The sequence below is a fragment of the Schistocerca gregaria genome, chromosome 3, assembly GCF_023897955.1.
Source record: "Schistocerca gregaria isolate iqSchGreg1 chromosome 3, iqSchGreg1.2, whole genome shotgun sequence".
Classification (NCBI taxonomy): domain Eukaryota; kingdom Metazoa; phylum Arthropoda; class Insecta; order Orthoptera; family Acrididae; genus Schistocerca; species Schistocerca gregaria.
The window spans coordinates 131,794,948-131,817,879 of NC_064922.1; the positions used below are offsets into that span (position 1 = coordinate 131,794,948).

At 41.5% G+C, this 22,932-nt stretch overlaps 1 protein-coding gene across 1 annotated transcript in view; it reads right to left on the reverse strand.

Moving 5' to 3' along the window:
• The window catches only part of LOC126355029 (arylsulfatase I-like), a 100,938-nt gene that overhangs the window by 61,389 nt on the left and 16,617 nt on the right, over positions 1-22,932 (reverse strand). The window contains exons 2-3 of the mRNA XM_050005177.1: positions 16,213-16,372; positions 14,687-14,922 (exon numbers count right to left, since the gene is read on the reverse strand). Of these exons, the coding sequence (XP_049861134.1) occupies positions 14,687-14,922; positions 16,213-16,372 (396 nt within the window). The remainder of the gene's footprint in view (positions 1-14,686; positions 14,923-16,212; positions 16,373-22,932) is intronic.

Sequence of the window (22,932 nt, forward strand, 5' to 3'; positions counted from 1 at the left end):
TGTGAAATGTTCATATTTTTTCGGAACCATTGTGATACTATGAGAGCTTTGAATGATGTATTTGGTATGGGATCATGATTTATAAAGTACGTTTGAGGTAGATGACAATATTGAAATGAGCAGAGAATTTTTTAGGTTTTGACATTATTGCAGAAAGCTACGTTGTTTTAGAGATTTGACTGAGGTGTTGTGATGTTATTTTTACGACGACGATGTGTATTATGCTGTTGAGGTATGTTTATGATCAATAAGATGATGCTACCATATATGAGGAATTTGATTGTGCTACGTATTTCTTATGATGAAATATGGAAGAAGTGTCAACGAATATGCATATGTATAATAAGGTAAGGAATAATGAGTATTGGTTAGGGACTCTGATTTGTGAAAAAGGTTGTTGGAAACCAAGAATCGTACTTTAAGAGTTAAGAAATGTGTGTAAATGCGTGAATGTATTACAATGCCAACGAAAATTTTTTGGACTCTGTTATATAAATAGGATTTTGTTTCTACAGATGAATAACGCAAATTCTTGACGTGTGAAATTTTTATATGAGATTGTCACTGTAGCGGAAACTGCTGTCATAAATATTTCAGTAAGAAAGGTAAGTGACCTTGACGTAATGCGTTTTGGGCGCCCGGCTGAGAGGTAGTCGTCTGACAACAGAAAACCATTAAAAAAAAAGGGCACTATCCTCGCTATTGACATTCCTTTCTAAAAAGCATCGCAAATACGACACGCCCATTACTTGGAAAGATACTTACATCTGACACCTGATTATATCAAACGTCTTTCTACGAGAGTTGACAGAATTTCTACTAACTTATGGAATCTCACATGACTATTGAATGATATTTTTATGCTTTTCTTTTCATAGTTGCTTATTTCATTTGATATCTGTTTTCCAGCTGTGTTGCAGCATTGGTTTTATAAAATAAAATTAAATTCATTTGCTAATGTGAACACTTTCTGTCAACAGATCTATTAAATAATTATTTTATGATCCACATTCTTCGAAAAAGGAGCTCTTGGAATGGAAAGATCAATAAGAAGCGACTAATAACAGTAACTGTATATATAATTTTCTTTTCAAGTACTTGGTAATTTGTTGTTGCATTAGTTTTTGTGGTGCACCACTTTAATTACATAGACATTAAGATGTGATTATAACTTTCCCTTATCTGCATTGTTGTCTATAGTATACTATTTTTTCTGCTTGTGGGTTTGTCATGTTTAGATATAAGTTATTACATTTACTGCTGCTTGCTTTGCAAATCTGCATTTTTTTTTTTGGGTCATTGCTGTTTGTGTTTATTTGATTTGTGCTGCTGCATTGCGTCGTCCCTCAGTTTAGCATCTGAGCTCAGTAGGTTTAAGTTAGCTTAAGAGGGGTAGACTATATAAAAAACTAACTATGATGAATTGGAAGGAAAGCATTGAGAAGCTATAAGAAAATGGTTTGGCCAAAAAAAAGTAGTGTACAGTGGAGAAAAACTATTTTCGAAAGAGGATTTGAACAGAATACTGAAAGCATGCTTGGACAGGATTTTTTAGGCGGAAACAAATGTTGAAATAAGACGAAAGATCTATGGACTGCAGTTTTGGGTTGGACTGCAGTACCAAATGTTACAGTGAAAACGAAAACCCTGTCCTTTCCTTTTGTGTTATCCCACTATGTGTTTCTGTACCCTTGTGTATTTATTTTCTTCCTGTCTCTGTGTACTGTTTCATAGAATTTTTTCTCTTCTAATACTAAGCTACATTCACTATGATGAGGAATACTGTTATCCTCAAATATAACTTGCATTAATAACATGTTATTTACTTTCGTAAACATGTTTACACATAATTTTTTCTGTTTTGTTCAAATGCTCATGTGTGAAGTTGATGTTTCAAAAGTCATTCTGATCTTTTATGTATGTACTTATGTCGTAATTTTTGTAACACTGTTGTGTTTGTTATTTCGATTCTTTTGTAAAGCCTGTACTACAGCAAATATTATCTGTACTATTATGTTCTTTAATGATATATTTTGTCCTTTGTTATTGTATTCTTATGTTATAAAATTGTAATGGACACTAGTTCATCAAATTAAGTAACTTGTAAATTACATTTCACTGCACACATTTCTGTTGGTCATAGTATATGGACAATATGTGAGAAGTAGGGACTGATAGTGTTGGCACATGTGTTAATAATTCAGTAAGGGACTAGATAACAGCATTGCTGGTTGTAAGGACATTTCAAAAACAATTTTTGTGAGTGCAAAAGTGGTGGTTATGGACTTGCTATATTATCTGCAAGACTCTTTAATGGTGATTGTGCACCTGCACACTCAAACAGATGGCTGCTGGCCATCTCTACAAGGACTACAGTGGGTCTACACCTTTGATGACCCACCAATACCATTATTTTTACAAGGACTGCAGTGGGTCTGCACCTCTGGTGGCCCACCAATAGCAATCTCTACCAGGACTACAGTGGGTCTGCTCTGTGATGACCTACCTACCGATAGCCTTCAACGTCGACTGACTCTGTTGTGGCCCATTATCTGTCTGCATGTCAAGAGTCAGCACTGTCTTTGGTTGGAAGGACAACACTACTACTTCAAGACTGCTTAGAAGTCCACTACTTCCAAGTGCATTTTCTTTTACTACTCAGACTTTGAGAAAAACACTGCAATTTTACTTTGATGAATGATCAGGACTGTCTTTATGGACTGTGAGAAAATTTTAGCTTTTGACCAACATTGTATCGATAAGTGTGTGCATTTCATTTCTTTGTCATTGTAATTATGAAAAAAATTTTCAAATCTGTATTGGCCACTGCCCAAAACAATTTGTAAATTTTTTTGTGGGGAGCATGAGGGCTATGCAAGTAGGCTGTTTAGGTTTTTTTATTGGTAACGCCGCCGCCACGTAGCGCTCTGTATAAAAATCACTGGCTGTGCCGTGTGCAGCCTGTGGCTGGTTTGCATTGTTGTCTGCCATTGTAGTGTTGGGCAGCGGCAGCTGGATGCTGACAGCGCGTAGCGTTGCGCAGTTGGAGGTGAGCCGCCAGCAGTGGTGGATGTGGGGAGAGAGATGGCGGAGTTTTGAAATTTGTAAGAATGAATGTCATGAACTGCTATATATATTATGACTATTAAGGTAAATACATTGTTTTTTCTCTATTAAAATCTTTCATTTGCTAACTGTGCCTATCGGTAGTTAGTGACTTCCGTAGTTTGAATCTTTTAGTTAGCTGGCAGTAGTGGCGCTCCTTGTATTGCAGTAGTTCGAGAAACGAAGATTTTTGTGAAGTAAGTGATTTGTGAAACATATAGGTTAATGTTAGTGAGGGCAATTCTTTAGTAGGGATTTTTGAAAGTCAGATTGCGTTGCGCTAAAAAATATTGTCAGTTTAAGCACAGTCACGTTTAATTTTTCTAAAGGGACGTTTCAAACAGAACAGTATTGACAACTCAGATACAGGGCCAATTTGATAGAGAGGAAATCCATGAACTATCAAAAGAAGAAATCTGTGTTTCGCTAAAGGCCCTCAACAACAAAAAGGCTCTAGGTGGTAGTGGTACCACAGCTGAGATGCTACGCCTGGGGGATGAAGCATTGATGGAGGCGTTGAAGCGGTTAATATTTATCGCCTGAACAGTGGAAAAAATTCGTGAAGAATGGAAGGGCGCAATTAAATGTCCCATCTTCAAGAATGGAGATGCCCCACAAGTATCCGACTGCCGTGAAATTTCACTGCTTCAGATTGGGTGCAAAGTATTTATAAAGCTGCTCCGAAGCCGCTTGAAGCCATTGGGTGAAGAAATTATTGCGCCTTATAAATGTGGCTTCATCTCTGGGAGGTCGACTCTTGATCACATATTTGAGTCAGCTAAAAAAATAATTTTACGAGTTTGATCGCAACTACATCTCATCTTCATTGATTTTAGCGAAGTAAACTCTATATTAGGGAAAAGTTAGAAGAACTGGATATTCCACCTGAATTCATCAGACAAATAACAGCTTGCTTCATCCAGTCAACTTGCCAAGTAAGGTTCGTCAGTCAACTATCACCACCATTCGGTATTCGAAATGGATTGCGACAAGGAGATCCATTGCCACAATACTATTGAAGCTGGCCTTGGAAATGGTAAACCGCGACACTGGTCGAAACCGAGAAATGAAGATGGTGGGAACAGACACAATACTAGCATTTCTTGACGATGTTGTGATCCTCGGCGAAATACAGGATCGAATAAGTGCTGAAACTTCACCATTCCTCCGCAACGCAAAACTAATAGGGCTGGTAGTGAACGAAAGTAAAACATAATATCTTGTGGTCTTACAACATCAAGCTCCTCTGTCCTTCATTGTTGTTGGTGGGAATGCCTTAGGACAAGTAAGAGAATTCAAATACCTGTGACCCATTCTGACCAAAAAAAGGGAAGTGACAAAAGAGGTGATGCAACGAATAACAAATACTAACAGCGTTTTTTTCAGCCTAAAATATCTATTCAAAGTCCGGCTGATATCGGTAAGTAACAATATTCGACTGTGAATGACATTAGTATGGTCGGTACTTTTATATCGTTGTGAAACGTGGGCAACTTTGAGAGAAAGGCACTTCGAGAGACCCGCCTAGAATACCATGGAAGGTAAATGGGAACGAAGAACGAAAGAAGACCTTTACCAGCAGTATGGAAAGCCACAAGTTGGCCGAAAATTGGGGAAGAAGAGGCTGCAGGGGTTTGGCCACATCTTCCGAGCCAGTGGATCCCTCCCTAACCGTGCTTTCCGTCCCAAACCGGCTGGGAGACGCCCAAAGGGACGACCGCGGACGTGGAGGAAGTATCAGGTACTGGCGATACTCAAACAAGTGGATCCGACAGCGGTAGAAGATGAGGCTGGGGTCCGATAGTGATGGACCGCCAACTGCGGTAAATGTCTCCTATACTGTGCTTGTGACTGACTGGTGCTTTTTTTTTTCTTCCTTTTTGTAATGAGTACCTTTGCAAACTTTATAGCGCGTAGTTTGTTGCATTCTTATTAAATTGTGGCTTTTTATTTTGCTGTAGGCATTAAAGTCCCGTAAATGGAGTAAGTGATGATGATGCTGATGATGATGATATACGTACAGATCTGGGGCTCGCTATAGCTCTGGAGAATCGGCACTACAGTTTCAAATGCCTCTCTGCAACCAGAATTGGTCAGCTCATAGCACTGGAGACACAGGTGGCTACTGTGGTTTAAAGGATAGCACAGGGTTTCCTTAATTTTTAGGCGATTAAAATGTTCCACAGAGAGTTTATTTTTATGATTCGTTCATATCAAGTGTCCCATAAGTGTTAAATACGTAAAAAACCACTATTTACTGCTCATGGGTCTGGCGCATCTGAGCGCTCGCATGCAGTCGATGTAATATATATGTACTGCAGTAGTTACCGACGTAATTAGGGTCCTGCTAGTTTTGAATAGTATCATAGAGGGAAATTGGAATCTATTAAAATACTATTCTCAACAAGATTTCTGTTTGTCACGTCATTTGTTAGTGGTAAACAATCTGAAACCACGTACTTGTTTCTGGTCTGTGTTACTTGTCAGTTCGCTTGTTTTTTATTCAAATCAAAACGTGAAGAAAAGTTCGAAAAGTAATCCAAGGCGTAGAGAAAACACTTCGATTTGTAAGTGGACACTCTTAATAGAGATAGATTCGTCAAAATGAGAGTGTTTCAACGTTGGCGATTAAAGGTTTGTTCAGTTTCAGTATATAAAACACAAGCTGTAACTTTAATCGCTTATATTTACTAAACAACACTTTTGCACGATTTTGTTAAGCTTTTTTTATAATTTGCCTAGTTACAAAGCACATTTTGAAATTTGGTTCTAAACTGACATCTGTGGCGCTGAGAACCACCAGCAACCGTCCTCCTATTCCGCAAAGGACTTTTGTAGGAGTCGTGCTGTAGCCTCTGTTTCTATTACACAGTTCAGTCTCACAGGTGTAATAGTAAATATCTAAAGCCAGTTTTGTAATTTGCTTGTTATTTTATTGAGAAAAGTGATTTCGGTTCCAAAAACTAGCGTCATCGTCGTTACCTCTGTAGCAGTTGGACGGTAATCGACGTCTGCCGTGATTATCGGGATTTCATTGATCAGTAAAAATAGGAAAAGGGAATAACGTAGTATTAGAATTTGACAGTAGTAATGTAGTAGAAGCTGCAAATTAGATCCACATTTGCAATTTCAGACATCCTAATTTGGATGACGACATTCAAAGTAGTTGTAAAAGATCTTTTTTATTCAATATCAGGCCTGCTAAAGGAAGTGCTATGTTGTGTCTTTTAGATTCTCACAATTTGGCAGAAAAGTGCTGTGAAGATTAAGTGAAGTTTAGGAGAATGGAAGAATTCAGCTGAGTTTGGACATTTACGAGGACATGCCGGAAACTAGTGCCTCAGAATTTTTTATTCTATTCTCAATTTTGTTTGAGATATTACATGCCATGCACATTACTCGATCGATATTTTCGCTTTTGCCGACACAAGTTGAATACTGCTGGCGCTAAGGGGTACCGAACTGTAGCATGTATCATGGCGACGTGTAACCTAATTACGTCGGTTAGTGAGAAACAGAGTTCTGAAATCGAGTTTGAGACCGCAGAAGAGGTGCCTCTTATTGAAATCGGTAGAAGAATGAAAGCTCGGCATAGTGATGAAAGTATCGACATCAGTAACGTGTTCGCGCTTCCTATTAATCTAACAGTTATCCTGAACTGAACATGTGTGTCAGAGCTGAGAGTGGGCGACTGTGCATGGCAACCGACGAGACTCATTAGCATCGGGTTGATGAATTCATCAGAGACAGTGGTCAGCTAACACAGCCACAGCTCTCAGGGACGTGTGACAGATCACAGAGGGTGTGCAGAAAACAGTGTGCGTGGTGGGTGCCTCGATTGCTCACCCCTGACGTTCAACAAAGGAGAGTGGACATCTGTCAACTATTTCTTTTGCATTTTAAGCGTGAGGGTAATGATTTCCTCATAAATGTGACAGGTAATGAAAGCAGGGTTCACAATTTTGAGCCAGAAAACAATAAAACATCGATGAATGGAGGTGTGCAATGAACGATCGCCAAAGCCAAAAAAATTTCAAGGCCATGCTAGCAGCAGGCAAAGTGATGCTTACAGTGCTCTGGGATGTTCAAGGTATGGTGCATTTGGAATTTGTGCATAAAGGCCCCACCACAAATTCTGCAATGTACTACAAGACCCTCAGAAAACTGAAAGTGGGAATTCGAACAGTATGCCTGCAAATGGAGCACGCTCTTCTCCAGCATGACAATGCCGGATGACACTCGAACGCTGCGACGTCTGCAGCAATCCGATGACTTGGGTTGATCGCTACCGACCATCCTAGGTACGGTCCCCACTTGGCACCTTCAGTCTTTCACCTGTTTCAGAAAGTTAAACAGCACCTTCGAGGTCTTCACTTTGGTAGCGATGAAGCGGAGGAAGCAGACGCGAGATTTTGCCTCCGTCAACGACGTTAAATATTCTATAATGACGCTATCTGCAAACTGATCTCCCGTTGTGAGAAATATGTTCCTCACAAATCTGTATGTGCTGATAAATAAATATGTAGACACGAGGAATAAAATTAGAATGTTAATAAAGTTTGTTATATTTTATAGCCGTTAAGAGTTATTCATAAAAAATTCGGAGTCATTACTTTTCAGCACGTCCTCATATTAAAGCAGGAATGTCGGCCAGATGTCTGCTGATATCCAGCGCTTCCAACAGGCTGAGTTTCGTCCTTTGTTTGCTAAGTGAAGAACATGTGACTGTGGCTGGTAGCTATGACCATCGCTCAGTACATGGTCAGCAGACGTGTAGTCAGAAATCTTAAACCATCAGCTGTGTTTGCTTTGAGAAAATGTAGTTGTTATCCCTCTGTCTTATTGACCGGTATAGAACACGATATTCGGGATAAGTAAACCTGAATAAGTGTAATTGCATGAAAAAACGTAGTGATTTCCTGAGTCCCACATGCCTGCAGTCTTTCCTAAAGACCTTACTACGTTATTCAAAAATGAGTTTAAATGTGTAACCAATTCTGGGTAAGGTATTTTTATCTGATTTTTGAAGAATAGCTGCGGCCTACACTGTATTGGCTTCCAAAACTACATATTCAAGATGTACCCTATAGGCTAGTTCTATCATCATTCACTGATCCATTTTACAAACCCGCAAGTGGTTTCGACACTTTATTTATAAGTAAGAGAAAGTAATAATCAAATGCATGAAACTACAACCTCATTAGACGTCGTAAATAAGAAAAAATATTTGTCTATCTCACATCGTGATAAATTAGTGGATTTCGATGTCTGCGGTTTGTTTTCCAATACACCAAAAATGTCGATACTCTGACAAATTTGATGTACAAGTCTAATGTCAGCCCTGTGGAAGTGAATGACTTGGGACCGGCCACTCAGGCACGCTTAGGAAAAACCTGTCGCTAGTTAGCCATGGCGTCTTGCCGTAGACTAGTTTTGGCTGAGATATTAATGGGCAATTCCAAACAATATTTTTCGAATAAAGAAACTTTGATTCTAAATATTACATACTGGTACAGATATTTAGATGACAAAGTGTACATGTGTACATGCACTACAAAACAGCTCAAGACATTTTTTCATAACTTCAGACACTCAACATTAAAATATTTATATCACAATGTAGAATGGCAAGTAATTTATAAAATCCCTAGTTTTAACCACTGACATCAATATACAAACATACTTTTCTCAGTTTATAGAAATACTACAACTAGAGACAGCACCCAGAAACACACACAAAATATGTTGCTTCCCAATCAATGAAGCACCGTTTCATATCTGTTACCATGCCCGAAGAACATTTCAAAGCAGAATTAGATATAATACAATTTATGAGCTCAACCAATCGCTTCAATCCTGTCCAGATTCACCACATTTTGAGTAGGAAAACAAACTGAAAATTATGTCCCTCCTCCACTGTCTCTCGCTGATCCCTACACTGTCTGCAAGGATAGCTAGCACGGAATGTAACAGAAATCCAGATAGCCTTGCAACTATAAGCTCTCCTACCATATGCAGAACATAATACAGTGAATTTTTACTTGCAAAGGTGAAACCCAATTACTACCCAACAGTAGGGTTTTCAAAATTGCTTGTCCTGACTTTGATCTTTTTTTATATTGGTCAATAAGGCAGAAACATAGCAGCTTGGTTGGCGGAACATGAATGCAATTTCGAAGTCGTAGAAATATGGTTCCAGATATACTGAGTATGCACTGACGTAGGGCCACATCTGTCACCCACAGTCCCATGTTCATATTTAACAGAAAAAAGGCCAAAAACTCAACCTCTTGGATGCTATGGGTGTCAAAAACATCTGGTCCACAGTCATGATTCAGTGTTAAATGATCAAGAGAGGTCAATACTTGCCATCTCCTAAACCTAACTGAAAGTGACAGCTTTCTGGTACTTCCCACATCGTTTGTTCGTTTCCATTTCTTCATTTTCCTGGATTTATTCATTCTGTTGTGACTGCCTATGTACTTCGTATATCTGTTGTTATCATTGTTAGTTACATCTTTTACACTGTTTCTGCATCACTTTCCATAAGTAATACCTCCTCCAATTATTTTTCACTTCTCTTGTAAGGTACAAATTTTATTTCATTGCGATTGTTAATTCAATTTAATTGTTATTATATGGAATGTTTTCAGAATTTACTGTTTATGTTTCTCATATTTTTTCTCTTTGTTTTTATGGTTCAACATTTTACCTTTTTAATTCTATTACCACTTCACGGTCAAAGACTACATTTACTGCGTATGCGAGCGTCAGTCTAGATGAGTCATATGTTTCCCAATATTGTTAACAAATATTGTAGTTTTTTGACGACGGTAGTAAATTAAAGTCTGATGATTGCGTTGTAAGCCGAAATCCGGTTGACTAAATAAAATAATCCTGTAGGACGTATACAGTACTGATCGTTACATTTGTAACTTCTTTTCTTACCTTTGTCTTCATCTGAAGCAAAATTTTTGAGAACTGGCAAATGTTGACTGTGAGTGAGTGCGCATGTGTGTGTGTGTGTGTGTGTGTGTGTGTGTGTAAGTTTGTATATCTGCACATAAGAACACATATGAAGTAAACTGTTGTTCATGATAGCACAGGTATATCTTAAACCTTTTAGCCATCTTCACTGCACCAATCTCACCAGATTATAGTATCAGCTGTCAGAACCTCGTACCTTTAAGATTTATCAGACAAAAAAGATTCAAAATTAAATTTCATTGATTAGACAATAAGAAACTGGTCAATATTTCCACATATACATGTCTTTGCTCAGGTACAGAACAAATGGCTCTGAGCACTATGGGACTTAACAGCTGAGGTCATCAGTCCCCTAGAACTTAGAACTACTTAAACCTAACTAACCTAAGGACATCAAACACATCCATGCCCGAGGACGGATTCGAACCTTCAACCTTAGCGGTCGCGCGGTTCCAGACTGAAGCCTAGAACCGCTCGGCCACTCCGGCCGGCGCTCAGGTACATGTTGTTTAGATATTGCCTTCAATACGAGAATTTTTCTGTCCCTTTTTTTTTAGTTATTGTGGTTTCGCTTGTTTCCAAAATCATTATTATTCAACTCTTATTATTGTTGCATTTCACTATTGAATGTTGCATTCTGCTTTAGGTATTACTATTGTACTGAATTCGTATGAGGTTGCGTTTAAGTATATAACGAATATATTGCTACAGTCGCTATTGGTTTTAGTGAAGTTCATTGATGCATTAATAACGTTTTAACTAATAGTAATAGATATTATTAAATAGAGGTATTATTGGTACTTCGACCGCCAATGATCCAGTAAATGCAATACAGTATTGAAAATTTTTTGGTGATTGCGTTAAAAGAACTTGTACTGGAAATACCATGTAACTCATACTCTTGAACCTTCAAGCTGTACAATAACCTCATTGTAGATTTACTAGCTTATGAGGTTTGTTGTCAACAGTCAATCATTGTTGAAAATGTACAGTAACATTCAGTAAAGGCTTTCACTACCGGATGTATTAGATGCTGCTGATTATTCCGGGTTGTTGGGTCGTAGTTCATGAAACTACCGATCACGTGTAAACATCTATCACTTTTTCGGAGTATCTACGTCACTCTACGACGTCCGGCCCGTCAGTAGGCAAGTATAGCGTCCCCAGTGAAATAATACGAAGAGACTTAGAAAACAGTATTTATAAAGAAGAGACATTTAAAAACTGAATAACATACATTTTTCTCATGTATCCGTAAAATAATACTTTATTTTTGTAAGTTTCGATGGCAAATAAATATTACAAAATGATATAAAGCGAGGACAAGATACGATCTTTTGTTAATTTTTTAGTCGTCTTCACTTCTTCTCTTGCCTTGGTTGTGTGTAGACGGACATCTTGCGAGTGCTGGCAAATGTAAGTATATTCGTGCTAATTAAGCAGATAATATATTGATTTAATATTATTGTTCACTTTTAATATGTAAGAGGTGGTCCCGATTTCATGTCCGCCTTCCTTGAATTACCTGCATTCGAGTAATTTACAGTGCAACAATTGCAGCGGCCGATGCAGCCAACAACTCCATTACGTGGCGATATTAACTTATAAAAATTAGCGGAAGCGAAAAACTCGCCCGCTATTAACATGATATACATTTTTCTCCACAGCCTCCCGACGTTGCAGAAAATACGTAGCTTTAAGGATCTTATTTTCAGTACCACAGCCAAGAGCCAATGGTTAACGGAGGTAAGAGAAAATACTCTCGCGCGTGTGGGGGCTGCAATTGTAGTTAATAACTAAAGATTTTTTGCTTTGAAGTGAACTGACTAGCCGAGGAAATTAATACAAAAAGTTTATTCCATTGTTCAACTTATATACTCATGTTTTAAAATTCAGCGAGTCTATTTCCACTAAAGATCAATATTGTTAAAAAAAGAGAACTTAACAAAAGTGTTTAATTGTAAATCAAAATTGAATGAAGTATCATTTTGATTAAGGTCCACCACGTAAGTCGGAAACAATCAACATTACCAATAAATAATATATTAAATTACGACGGGCGACGGACGCGAGACAGGACTCAGTGGAACCAGCAGCAGCTCTGATGATATCCAGCACAGCTGTGGATGATACTTTAGGAACGGAAAAGTTTCGTGAATCGTGTCTACATAACACGGGATGTAGCCCCTCACGCCCCCTTCCCAAGCCCCTTTCATGATGTACCCCCATCGCCCGATTCTTTCTCGGCAGAAGAAAAAAGTCATGTCCCACTTGACACACGCCGAATATGAAAAATTAGGAAACCCATTAAAACGCTTGAATATGGTGCTTTAAATTCGTTGATAAGAGAAGATTTCGTCACTTAATTTCACCGCCAAGGCCTACTGTTTCATATACGCCAGCTAATCAAAACTATACAGGTACCTATCTGTGGACAATAATATGGGGCTGTCCACCATTCACATTACGACGTCTTGAATGCTGGGAATACTTTCAATGCGGTGTCTAAATGTCTGTGGAGAAAAGCAGGCCATTTCTCATCAAAACCCGAGACCAGAGAAGACGGCGATGTTGGACGTTGGGTTCTGGAGTGAACTACACACTGTCTAACTCATATTTAGGGTGTTCCATTTGCTTCATTTCGGGCCTCTGGGTAGGCCAGTCCATTTCGGAAATGTTATTGTCCATAAAAAACGTTGTCTCTCAGATGCTGGGTCATGCGAGGGTGCATTGTTAGGCTATACAGTCATCGTCTCCCGAGCGCTCTTGTACTGTAAGCATTATGCAGTACGTAAGTTGTATTCATGTCATTTCGAATTTAGCGTTTTTAAGCACAATAAGGGGGCACTCCCAAACCACGTAAAACGCTGCCTTATCGTGATACTACTTCCTGCTTCACAGCCGACCGATGTTGCCGAGCAGTTCTACGCACTTCAGTCCGGTTGCAGGTTCGAATCCGGCCTCGGGCATGGATTTGTGTGACGTCCTTAGGTTAGTTAGATTTAAGTAGTTCTAATTTCTATGGGACTGATGACCAGAGATGTCAACCCCTATACTCTTTAGAGCCATTAGAAGCATTTGAACCCTATAAATAATAGGAAGCATCGTCCTTCTGGCATTTTCCAAACTGAAGCCCCGGATAGCTGCAGTGTATAGAGTGATTTATCACTCGAAATCACTCATTTAAAATACTCAGCTTCTTAAGCGTCACGTAGCACGGACTTCAGAAATGCTTGATTTATAAAAAGCTGCTTGACCATTGTACCCCGTTCTTCTTTAAGTCCCTATGGACAGTCATTGTGCTAGCTGGACTACTGGTAGCTGTTTCCACTCATGAATGTTTAGTTCTGATGATATCGTGAGAAATTTTTCCAATGACTCTCCCTCCGTTACACTCGAACCTCACGCTTCCACTTCACAGGCTCATCACCAACAGTCAACTTGGGCAGCATCCGATGACTGGTCCAAGTTCGAAATCACTGAAGTCTCCCAACAGACCCGTTTTGCTGTTACCATTTCTTTGCTGACGATACGGCGGTACTCCCCACCTCCTTTTCAATTCCGGCCTCTACTCTATATATTCGAACAGATAGTGCACTAACATACGTTATCTTTGTCAGTTAAGTTACCGCACTTTCACTAGTGATTTAGGACTGAATATTAGGTTGAACAGGCTCGAATCCTGCCTCGGGCATGGATGTGTATGCTGTCCTTAGGTTAGTTAGCTTCAATTAGTTCTAAGTTCTAGAAGACTGATTACCTCAGAAGTTGTCGCATAGTGCTCAGAGCCATTTGAACCATTTAGGTTGAACAACAAATCACGGCTCCCCTTTCAAAACAGTTCCTATGTGGTACGGTAAAGCTTGGAAGTACGAGGGCTGTTCAGAATGTAAGGTCCGAGCGGTCGCGAAATGAAAACCACACGGAAATTCAAAATTTCTTTATTCGTAACAGTTAGCCACACCTTCCAGCTACTTCTCTAAATAGTCGCCGCTCCGACTTAGACACTTGTCGTGGCACTGTACAAACTTTAAAGTGTCCTTTTCACAGGAAGCAACCGCCTGTGTTTTCCGCCAATTCTCTGCGTTGGTCTGACTTTCGCTGTTTGTGACAAAATGTTGTCTTCGTAGCCAGCGGTTTAGCAGAGATGAACAACGGAGGGAGTCAATTAAGGGCTGTATTGTTGGTATCAATCACTTCCTATCGAAAAAATTCCTGGAGCGTAGTCATTGCCCCGGCAAATTGCCGCTGAAAGTTGTCTTGAAGAAAGAAACGCATGACGTTTATGTGAGCTGCATAGCTTCAGGCGAATCTCTCACCAGATGCACATACCTCCCACGTGATCACTTTGCTCTCTGAACTGAAAAGAGCGACGCGAAGCGATCGACAGGCACACCCCAGAAAAGCTGTGCGAAACTCCATCGGATTTTCACATTGGTTTCCATTTCGCGCTTAATCGGACCTTACATTCCGAATACGCCTCGTAATATAAAGGGGTACACCGATCAACGGGTCATCAACGTTCACGCGTATTCAAAAAAAAATGTGGGGACTGAAGGTTGTGTGAATTGACAAGGAAGATATTATTAGTTACCTTGCCGTCGGGTGAAGTCTGGACGATGAAGTCGAAGTAGCCGATGGAGCCGCCCCAGTGACCCAGGAAGGAGTCGAAACCGCGGTAGGTGGGCGTAAGCTCCACCTCGTGGAAGCCCAGGTGCCACTTGCCGACGGCTCTGGTGACGTAACCGAGCTGCTTCAGGTAGCCGGGCAGTAGCGTGCCGTTGGCTAAGCCGCGATCCTCGTGTTCGTCCATGGGGGTACCCTGCTCACCTGTTCAGTGCGTTATGAAGCACTGCAGTTTATTTGTAACATCAGACATGTATAGGTATAGTTAAATTTCTGTTATCTACAAAGACAAAAAAGCGACGCAATATGAAGGAATTACCCTAAGTGGAAGGAAATCGGATAATGTGATTACAGTTTCAGCAAATTGGATGACTGATTCTAGAGCAAGAGCTCCACAACGCCTTAGCCCAACTCTGTCCCTTATACAAGCAGCTATTCGTCTAGGAATTGACTGACAGAGTTGTTAGATGAACATCTAAGAGATATCGTTGCAGGTAACTGGCGCGTTAGATCGTCAAAATGCCGAGTTGCTTGGACAGATCCTCACACAATGCTCCAAACGTTCTCATTTGTGGAGAGATCTGTAGAACTTTCTGGTCAACGAGCCAACGAGGAGTTTGACAATCATGAAATCAATCAGCAGAAACTCTCGCCCTGTACGAGCGTGCATTATGTTGCTGAAATAGCCCAGGATTGTTACGACGAGCAACAAGACACGGTGTATAGCAGATGACATTCGGGTTAGCATCCCACTGCTCTCCAGGGCGTTTCGGGACATGTCTTCGGCCTCGAAACTTTTGTCTTTAGTGATGAGTCCCGATTAGAAGTTAGTCCCGACTATCAGTGACATGTCTGCAGACGGTCTGGTCAGCAGTGCTATACCAACTTAACTGTTGGCCGCCATATTGCCCAATTTCAAGGAGCGATGGTATGAGGTGCCATTTCCTTTCGTAGTAGGACCTCTTTGGTTGTCATCCTCACCACTCTTACAGTACAGCGATACGTAGACGATACTCTATGCCACACTTTGTTTCCCTTTATGGAAAGCTTACATTTCAGCAAGATACTGCCTGCCCGCATATGGCGAAAGTTTTCCTGATTGCCAAACCATACCTTGGCCAGAAATGTCACAAGATCTGTCCCCAGTTGAGAACATTTGAAGGATTATGGACAGCACTCTCCTACCAGCTCGGTAATTTGACGATCTAACGCACCAATTAGACAGACTTCGGCGCGATATCGCTCAGGAGGATATTCAACTGCTCTCTCAATCTACGTCTAACCGGATAGCTGGTTTTATATAAGCCAGAGATCGCCCATCATGTTAATGACCTTCTCAGTTGGTCTTTCTCTTCACAAAATCATCCAGTTTTTCTGAAATTGTAAACATTTGTTTGTCTCCATATGTACATAACATCTACCGATTTCCGTCCCGTTTGGACAAATCCTTTGTGTTATGTCTTTTTTGTGTCTTAGAGTCTATATATTGCCCACCTGTGCGTATAGGGTACTTCCCCGTCATAAAGGCAGCTCTGGACGGTGTGCAAATTGGTTGAACATAATGGTTGTTCAAGATGATCCCATGGTAAGCCAATGCGTCGATGTTGGGCGTAGGAATCTGGTTGGAACCGTGAAAACTGACGTCATTCCAGCCCTAAGGGACACAAAGTAAAAGCAGTGATTTAGTTCCCACAGTTACTTTTTTGTGTAGTTAAGGAATAGCTGAAGTGGAAACATATCTTTTGTGCCCATTAGTCCTCAGCTCTGTCTGCGTACGCGTATGCCTGATATATTTCGCACTTTCTGCTGATTTACACCATGGGAGCCCAGAGAGGATTTTGAATGTAGGGGGTGTTCACCCATGTGACATGGTCCTTGGTCCTCAAAACAGCCGAAAAAAGCACTGGAGCACTCTCGCGACATTGACACAATGAGCGGTACAAATAATAGATAAAGTCCACTTCATACTTTTGAAGTGCTCCAAGTCAGCTAAATACAAGAGCGAAACGACAGTTTCAGAAGATTTTTAAATGTCACGTTTTTCTCATACTTATCCTCAGGGCATTAGGTGTACCTTACACACACTCACACCAACTTTCTGTTCCAATTCTCCAATAGCCCTCTCTATCTTGCCTCCTACAGTAGCCCCTTCTCTCTGTCCATCTCCTACTACCCCCTCCCCCCCCTCTGTCCATCGCTGGCGTTACCTCTCTCTCTTTCCATCTCCTCCTCCCCCTCTTTCTGCCACCCTTCTCCACACTCCTCTCTGCACATTTCGTCTTTTCTCTTTCTAGCTGCTCCCTCCTCTCTTTCTGACCGCCTACTTCTTTTCCCTCTCTCCTTTCATCTTCTCCCTTTCTCTCTCCATCTCCTTTCCTACCCCCTTACCCTTGTTATCGATGTCGTCTTCCGCCTCTCTCTATACATCTCATCTTTCGCCTCTATCTATCTTCTCCTCCCTTCATCTTCCCATCTACCCCTCTCAGTATCATGTCCTCCCTCTACCGCATGCCTTCAGCCTTATACATCCACACAATACAAAGTGAAGACATTACAAAGCTTTTCATTCTCTTCCCATATTCTATGGGAGTAATGTAGTTCTTATTCCATAGGTCTCTTTCCAGACAGTAAGTCCTACATGAAGCAAGTTTGGTTGAAGTCGATCCACTGGTTTAGGAGGAGATGTGAAAATATGTGCACAAATATATCCACGTATATGCAGGGTGAGTCACCTAACATTACCGCTTGAAATATTTCGTAAACCACATCGAATACTGACAAATCGATTCCATAGACCGAACTTGAGGAGATGGGATAGTGTAATTGGTTAATACAAATCATAAAAAATGCACGGAAGTGTGTTTTTAACACAAACCTTTTTTTAATGGAACCCCGTGAGTTTTGTTAGCACATCTGTACATATAAACAAATACGTAATCAGTGCCGTTCCTTGCATTGTAAAATGTTAATTACATCCGGAGATATTGTAACCTGAAGTTGACGCTTGAATACCACTCCTCCGCTGTTCGATCGTGTGTATCGGAGATCACCGAATTACGTAGGGATCCAAAGGGAACGGTGATGCACCTTAGGTACAGAAGAGACAGGAACAGCAGATTACGTCCACATGCTAACACCTTTTTATTGGTCTTTTTCACTGACGCCCATGTACATTATCATGAGGAGTGAGGTACACGTACACATATGGTTTCCGTTTTCAATTACGGAGTGGAATGGAGTGTGTCCCGACTTGTCAGGCTAATAGATGCTCAATGTGGCGGCCATCATTTGCTGTACACAATTGCAATCTCTGGCGTACTGAATGTGGTTGTTGTGGGGTTGTAGGCACATCACGGTACACATTCTCCTTTAACGTACCCCACAGAAAGAAGTCCAGAGGTGTACGATCAGGAGAACGGGCTGGCCAATTTATGCGTCCTCCACGTCCTATGAAACGCCCGTCGAACATCCTGCAAGGGTCAGCCTAGTGTTAATTGCGGAATGTGCAGGTGCACCATCATGCTGATACCACATACGTCGACGCGTTTCCAGTGGGACATTTTCGAGCAACGTTGGTAGATCATTCTGTAGAAACGCGATGTATGTTGCAGCTGTTTGGGTCCCTGCAATGAAGTGAGGACCAATGAGGTGGTCGCCAATGATTCTGCACCATACATTTACAGTCCACGGTCGTTGTCGCTATACCTGTCTGAGCCAGCGAGTATTGTCCACGGACCAGTAATGCATGTTCCATAGTTTCACTGCCTCGTGGTTTGTGAAACCCGCTTCATCGGTAAGCAGGTAGAACTGCAACGCATTCTCTGTTAATGCCCATTGACAGAATTGCACTCGATGATTAAAGTCATCACCATGTAATTGCTGATGTAGCGACACATGAAACGGGTGAAAGCAGTGACGATGCAGTATGCGCATGACACTACTTTGACAGTCCACTGGCTCTCGCAATGTCCCGTACACTCATATGTGGGTTTATGGCAACTGCAGCTAACACACCAACTGCACCCGCTTCTCCTGTGACGGGCTTGTTACGGACCCGTGCTACGACCATACCTGTTGCATACAGTTGGCGGTAGATATTTTGCAATGTGCGGCACGTTGGATGTTCTCTGTCCGGGTACCGTTCTGCATACACCCTGCAGGCTTCAGCTTCATTTCGTCGACACTTGACATAGATGAGTATCATCAGCATCTTTTCAGAGTTCCAATACACCATGGTCACAGTTCCTACAACACTACACTATCACAGACGTCTGGTAACACGGTGTACTACAGTAGGTCTGCGTGCGGAGTCGAATGCAGAATAACAATAGCAGCAAGTGCTACATGCGGACACTGCGACAGCTAGACCAAACCACAACAGTGCACTACAACCACACTCGTAAACACGGTCGTCATCGTAAACATGTCCTTGCAAATGCTGCTCGCCGACCGTGGTCCGTGTTTGTTACAACACGCAACTGAACGTCGCAGGTTTCAAGCGTCAACTTTAGGCTACAATATCTCCGGATGTAATTAACATTTTACAATGCAGAAAACGGCAGTGATTACGTATTTGTTTATATGTTCAGATATGCTAACAAAACTAACGGGGTTCCATTAAAAAAATCATAGGTTTGTGTTAAAAAACATACTTCCGTGCATTTTTGTATGGTTTGTATTAAAAAGTTACACTAGCCCCTCACGTTCGGTTCGTCAGTATTTGATGTGGTTTACGATATATATCCAGCGGTAACGTTAGGTGACTCACCCTGTGTATCTTATGTACAGGGTGAACAAATGAAACTGGTCCGGGCGAGAGGATATGGCTGGACGTAAATGTGTGTTTATAATCACATTCCTCCACATGATCCTTGCGGGTTCAGAGCATAGTGTGTGCTGTGTCAGTGAGAGTAAAGCAGCGCAAAGGGGACGATCTACTAACAATGGAGCATCAGGCGTTCTTTGTTGAAAGTTATGTGAAAACAAAGTCAGTCGTTTGTTTAATGTTGTCAAAGTGACGGTAAAGAGAGAGAGGGCCATGCAACACTTAGTCCGAAAATGACGTCAGACTGGCTCTGTTTTGAACAAGTCAAAAATACATCCTGAAATGTCTCAAGAAAGACATTTTCACTCTGCAGCGATGTGTGCGTTGATATGACACTTCCTGGTAGATTAAAACTGTATGCCGAACTGAGAATCGAATTCAGAACCTTTGCCTTTCACAGCCAAGTGCTCTACCGCTAAGCTACCCAAGCACGACACACACCCATCCTCACTGCTTCTGTTCTGCCAGTACCTCGCCTCCTACCTTACAAACCACACAGAAGCTCTTCTGCGAACCTTGCAGAACTGGCACTCCTGGAAGGAAGTATACTGCGGAGGTATGGCTTAGCCACGGCTTGGGGGATGTTTCCAGAATGAGATTTTCAGTCTGCAGCGGTGTGTGCGCTGATATGAACCATTCTGGCAGATCAAAACTGTGTGCCTGACCGACACTCACTCCGGCACACAGTTTTAATCTGCCAGGAAGTTTTATTCTGAAATTTGCCTGAAAACGAGGGCCCAAAAATGTCTAGAGATGAAAGGTGGTTACCTTCAGCATCTGCTGTAGTCAGGTTAGCAACCTGCTGAGTTTCTTGATACCCTGGAATTCTGTTCTCTAGGCCCCTTTTATTTGCTCCACCATGAGTACACAGCCGGAAAAAGAAACAGCAACACACGTACCCTGATTAACTTTGTACGTCGGTCTGTTGATTCGACGTGTTATACTGCCATTCCTGAACAGCATTCGAGGGAGTGTTTATCATGAGGGTAACTCTCGCCCACATGCCGCAGTTGTAACCAAACATGCTCTACAGAGTATCGACATGTTGCCTTGGCTTGCTCGATCACCAGACCTGTTTCCAGTCGAGCAAAAATGCGGACTACACCTTCAGCGTCATTCACTAAGAGCATTAACCGTTCCTCTATTGACTGACCAAGTACAACAGGCATGGAGCTCGATCCGACAAACTGACATGTGGTACTTGTGCAACACAATGAACGCACATTTCCATGCTTGCATTTGGCATCCTGGCCGTTACACTGGTTATTAATTTAGAATTATTTCACATATACAATGGCTTATCTCAGGCTTACATTAACCAGTGTCTTGCAAATTTTTATCTCTTACATTTGTTACCTAGACAAATGTATTACCAAAATATCATTCCTCTAAATCAGTTACATTTTGACGTTGTGATCTTTTTAGCGTCAGCGTACACTAACGTTTTCCCAATAGCTTCAGCCATGTATATATTTGACACATTAGTTGAAGAGACCTCCTCCTCCCCTCTGTGTCTTTCACCCTCTGTCACCGTATCCTCCTACCCCCATCTATCTCCCCTCCCCACTTTCCCTGCCTTTTGTCTCTTCCTTCCCCTTTTTCCTTTGTTCATTTCTTCCACCACCTCTCTCGGGCCATATTTTTCTTCCCCTTCGCCCTTTCTCTTTCCATCTCTGTCTCTTCCTCTTCCTTTTGAACCTCACCACTACCCCTTTACATCTTCCACCAGCCTTATGCATCACCTCTTCCATCTTTCTCTCACTCCGTTTCTTTCTACCTGTAGCTCTACACCCCTGCCGCCTCTATCCATCTTACCGTGTCCCTAGCCATGCTCAGTGGTACACGTAGCACCTGTAGTACAGTTCAATAAAGCAGGCTGAAGGTACCTCCACAACACAAATGTTGCCTGTGACTTGAAAGTCATTTATTTGCTCCCACTAGCCCAGAGTTGGACTGCATGGGAACCTGTAGGCAGGCATACTTGTCATAAAGCTTCTGGTCGTATACAGGCAATAACCACGTCATTGCCCTTCAGATATGTGCCTGCCATCAAAGAAAAAGTAATATAGTCTCTGAAACATTCTGTGTAAACTTGCACTATTGGTCTTTGCTCAGAGACTGGGAACAGCTGGACTAGTCAGCTACCATTCCATGTGCAGGCTGCCACTGACATCACAGTACAAATGGCTGTGTTTATGGTGCTGTGGCTAGAAACTGTAAACTGCTAATGGATGGGTTAGGATTATGTCCTGAAATGAATTACTGTTCGACACGAAATTAGAAGGTCAGCGTTGGCCGTAATGTTGATGGTTTATTGATAGCAAAATCAATTTTCAATCATATAGTGATCATCTTCAGTGCTGTTGTGTACAAAATAAACTCATATCCACTGCTTTCTAGTTATCAGAAACCAGTGCCTGTGAGTGTGATCGTTTCTTAGCTTTGGTTTCTGATAATAACTTGATACCAGTGCCTATGCGTTTAATTTGTACACCATAACACGGAAGATGATCATTATGTGATTGAAAATCGATTTTGCTATCAATAAACCATCAATATTACGGCCTACACTGACCTTCCTTCTAATTTCATGTATATGGTCGCTGTGCGCACAGCACTCTATGGAGTCACCAATCAATAAATTCGACACGACTCTTGATGTGCATCATCGCCGAGCAAGGTGCTGACCTGGAGAGCGGGGCTACTCCTCACGTCATGTAGTTGGGAGTCATGTTGAGGTACTATGACTTCAGATCACAGTTGGTAGTGACTGTGGGAAATCAGAAGGCAAACAGTATGTCACAGACATCCCGCACCCTCATGTGTTCCTTCAAGCGACAGTATCGTTATGCGACTTTTCAGCATCAGAATGCTCGTCCACATGTGGCGTGTGTCTCCGTGAACAATCTGAGTAATGCTGAGATACGCGAGTGTCAGCAATTTCTCCAGATCCAGAACAAATGTGTGACAAGCTTGGACATCAACTACACCCCACCTACAATATCAAGGATATCAACCATTCACAAAAGTCGTCAGTCAGCTTGCCTGAGAAAAGCACAGAACGGTTTGAAACAGCCATCCTATCCAAATCAGTTTATGGATCAAGTCCATACTCATAAGCAGATTCTTGCTAGGAAATTCTTTGTAAGTTTAACTAGATATTGAAATCACTGAAATAATATTACATTCCTCTTCAACTCGTGAAGTTCCATTTTGCTTCTTCTCCCTTCTAGGATGTTTCTCCTTTCGTTTGGTGTGATGTATATATTTAGTCACTGACCTCAGGACCTAGTTGGCGCCAGGCGGTGTGGCCGAGCGGTTTTAGGCGCATCAGTTTGGACCCGCGCGACTGCTAGGCTCGCAGGTTCGAATCCTGCCTCGGGCATGGA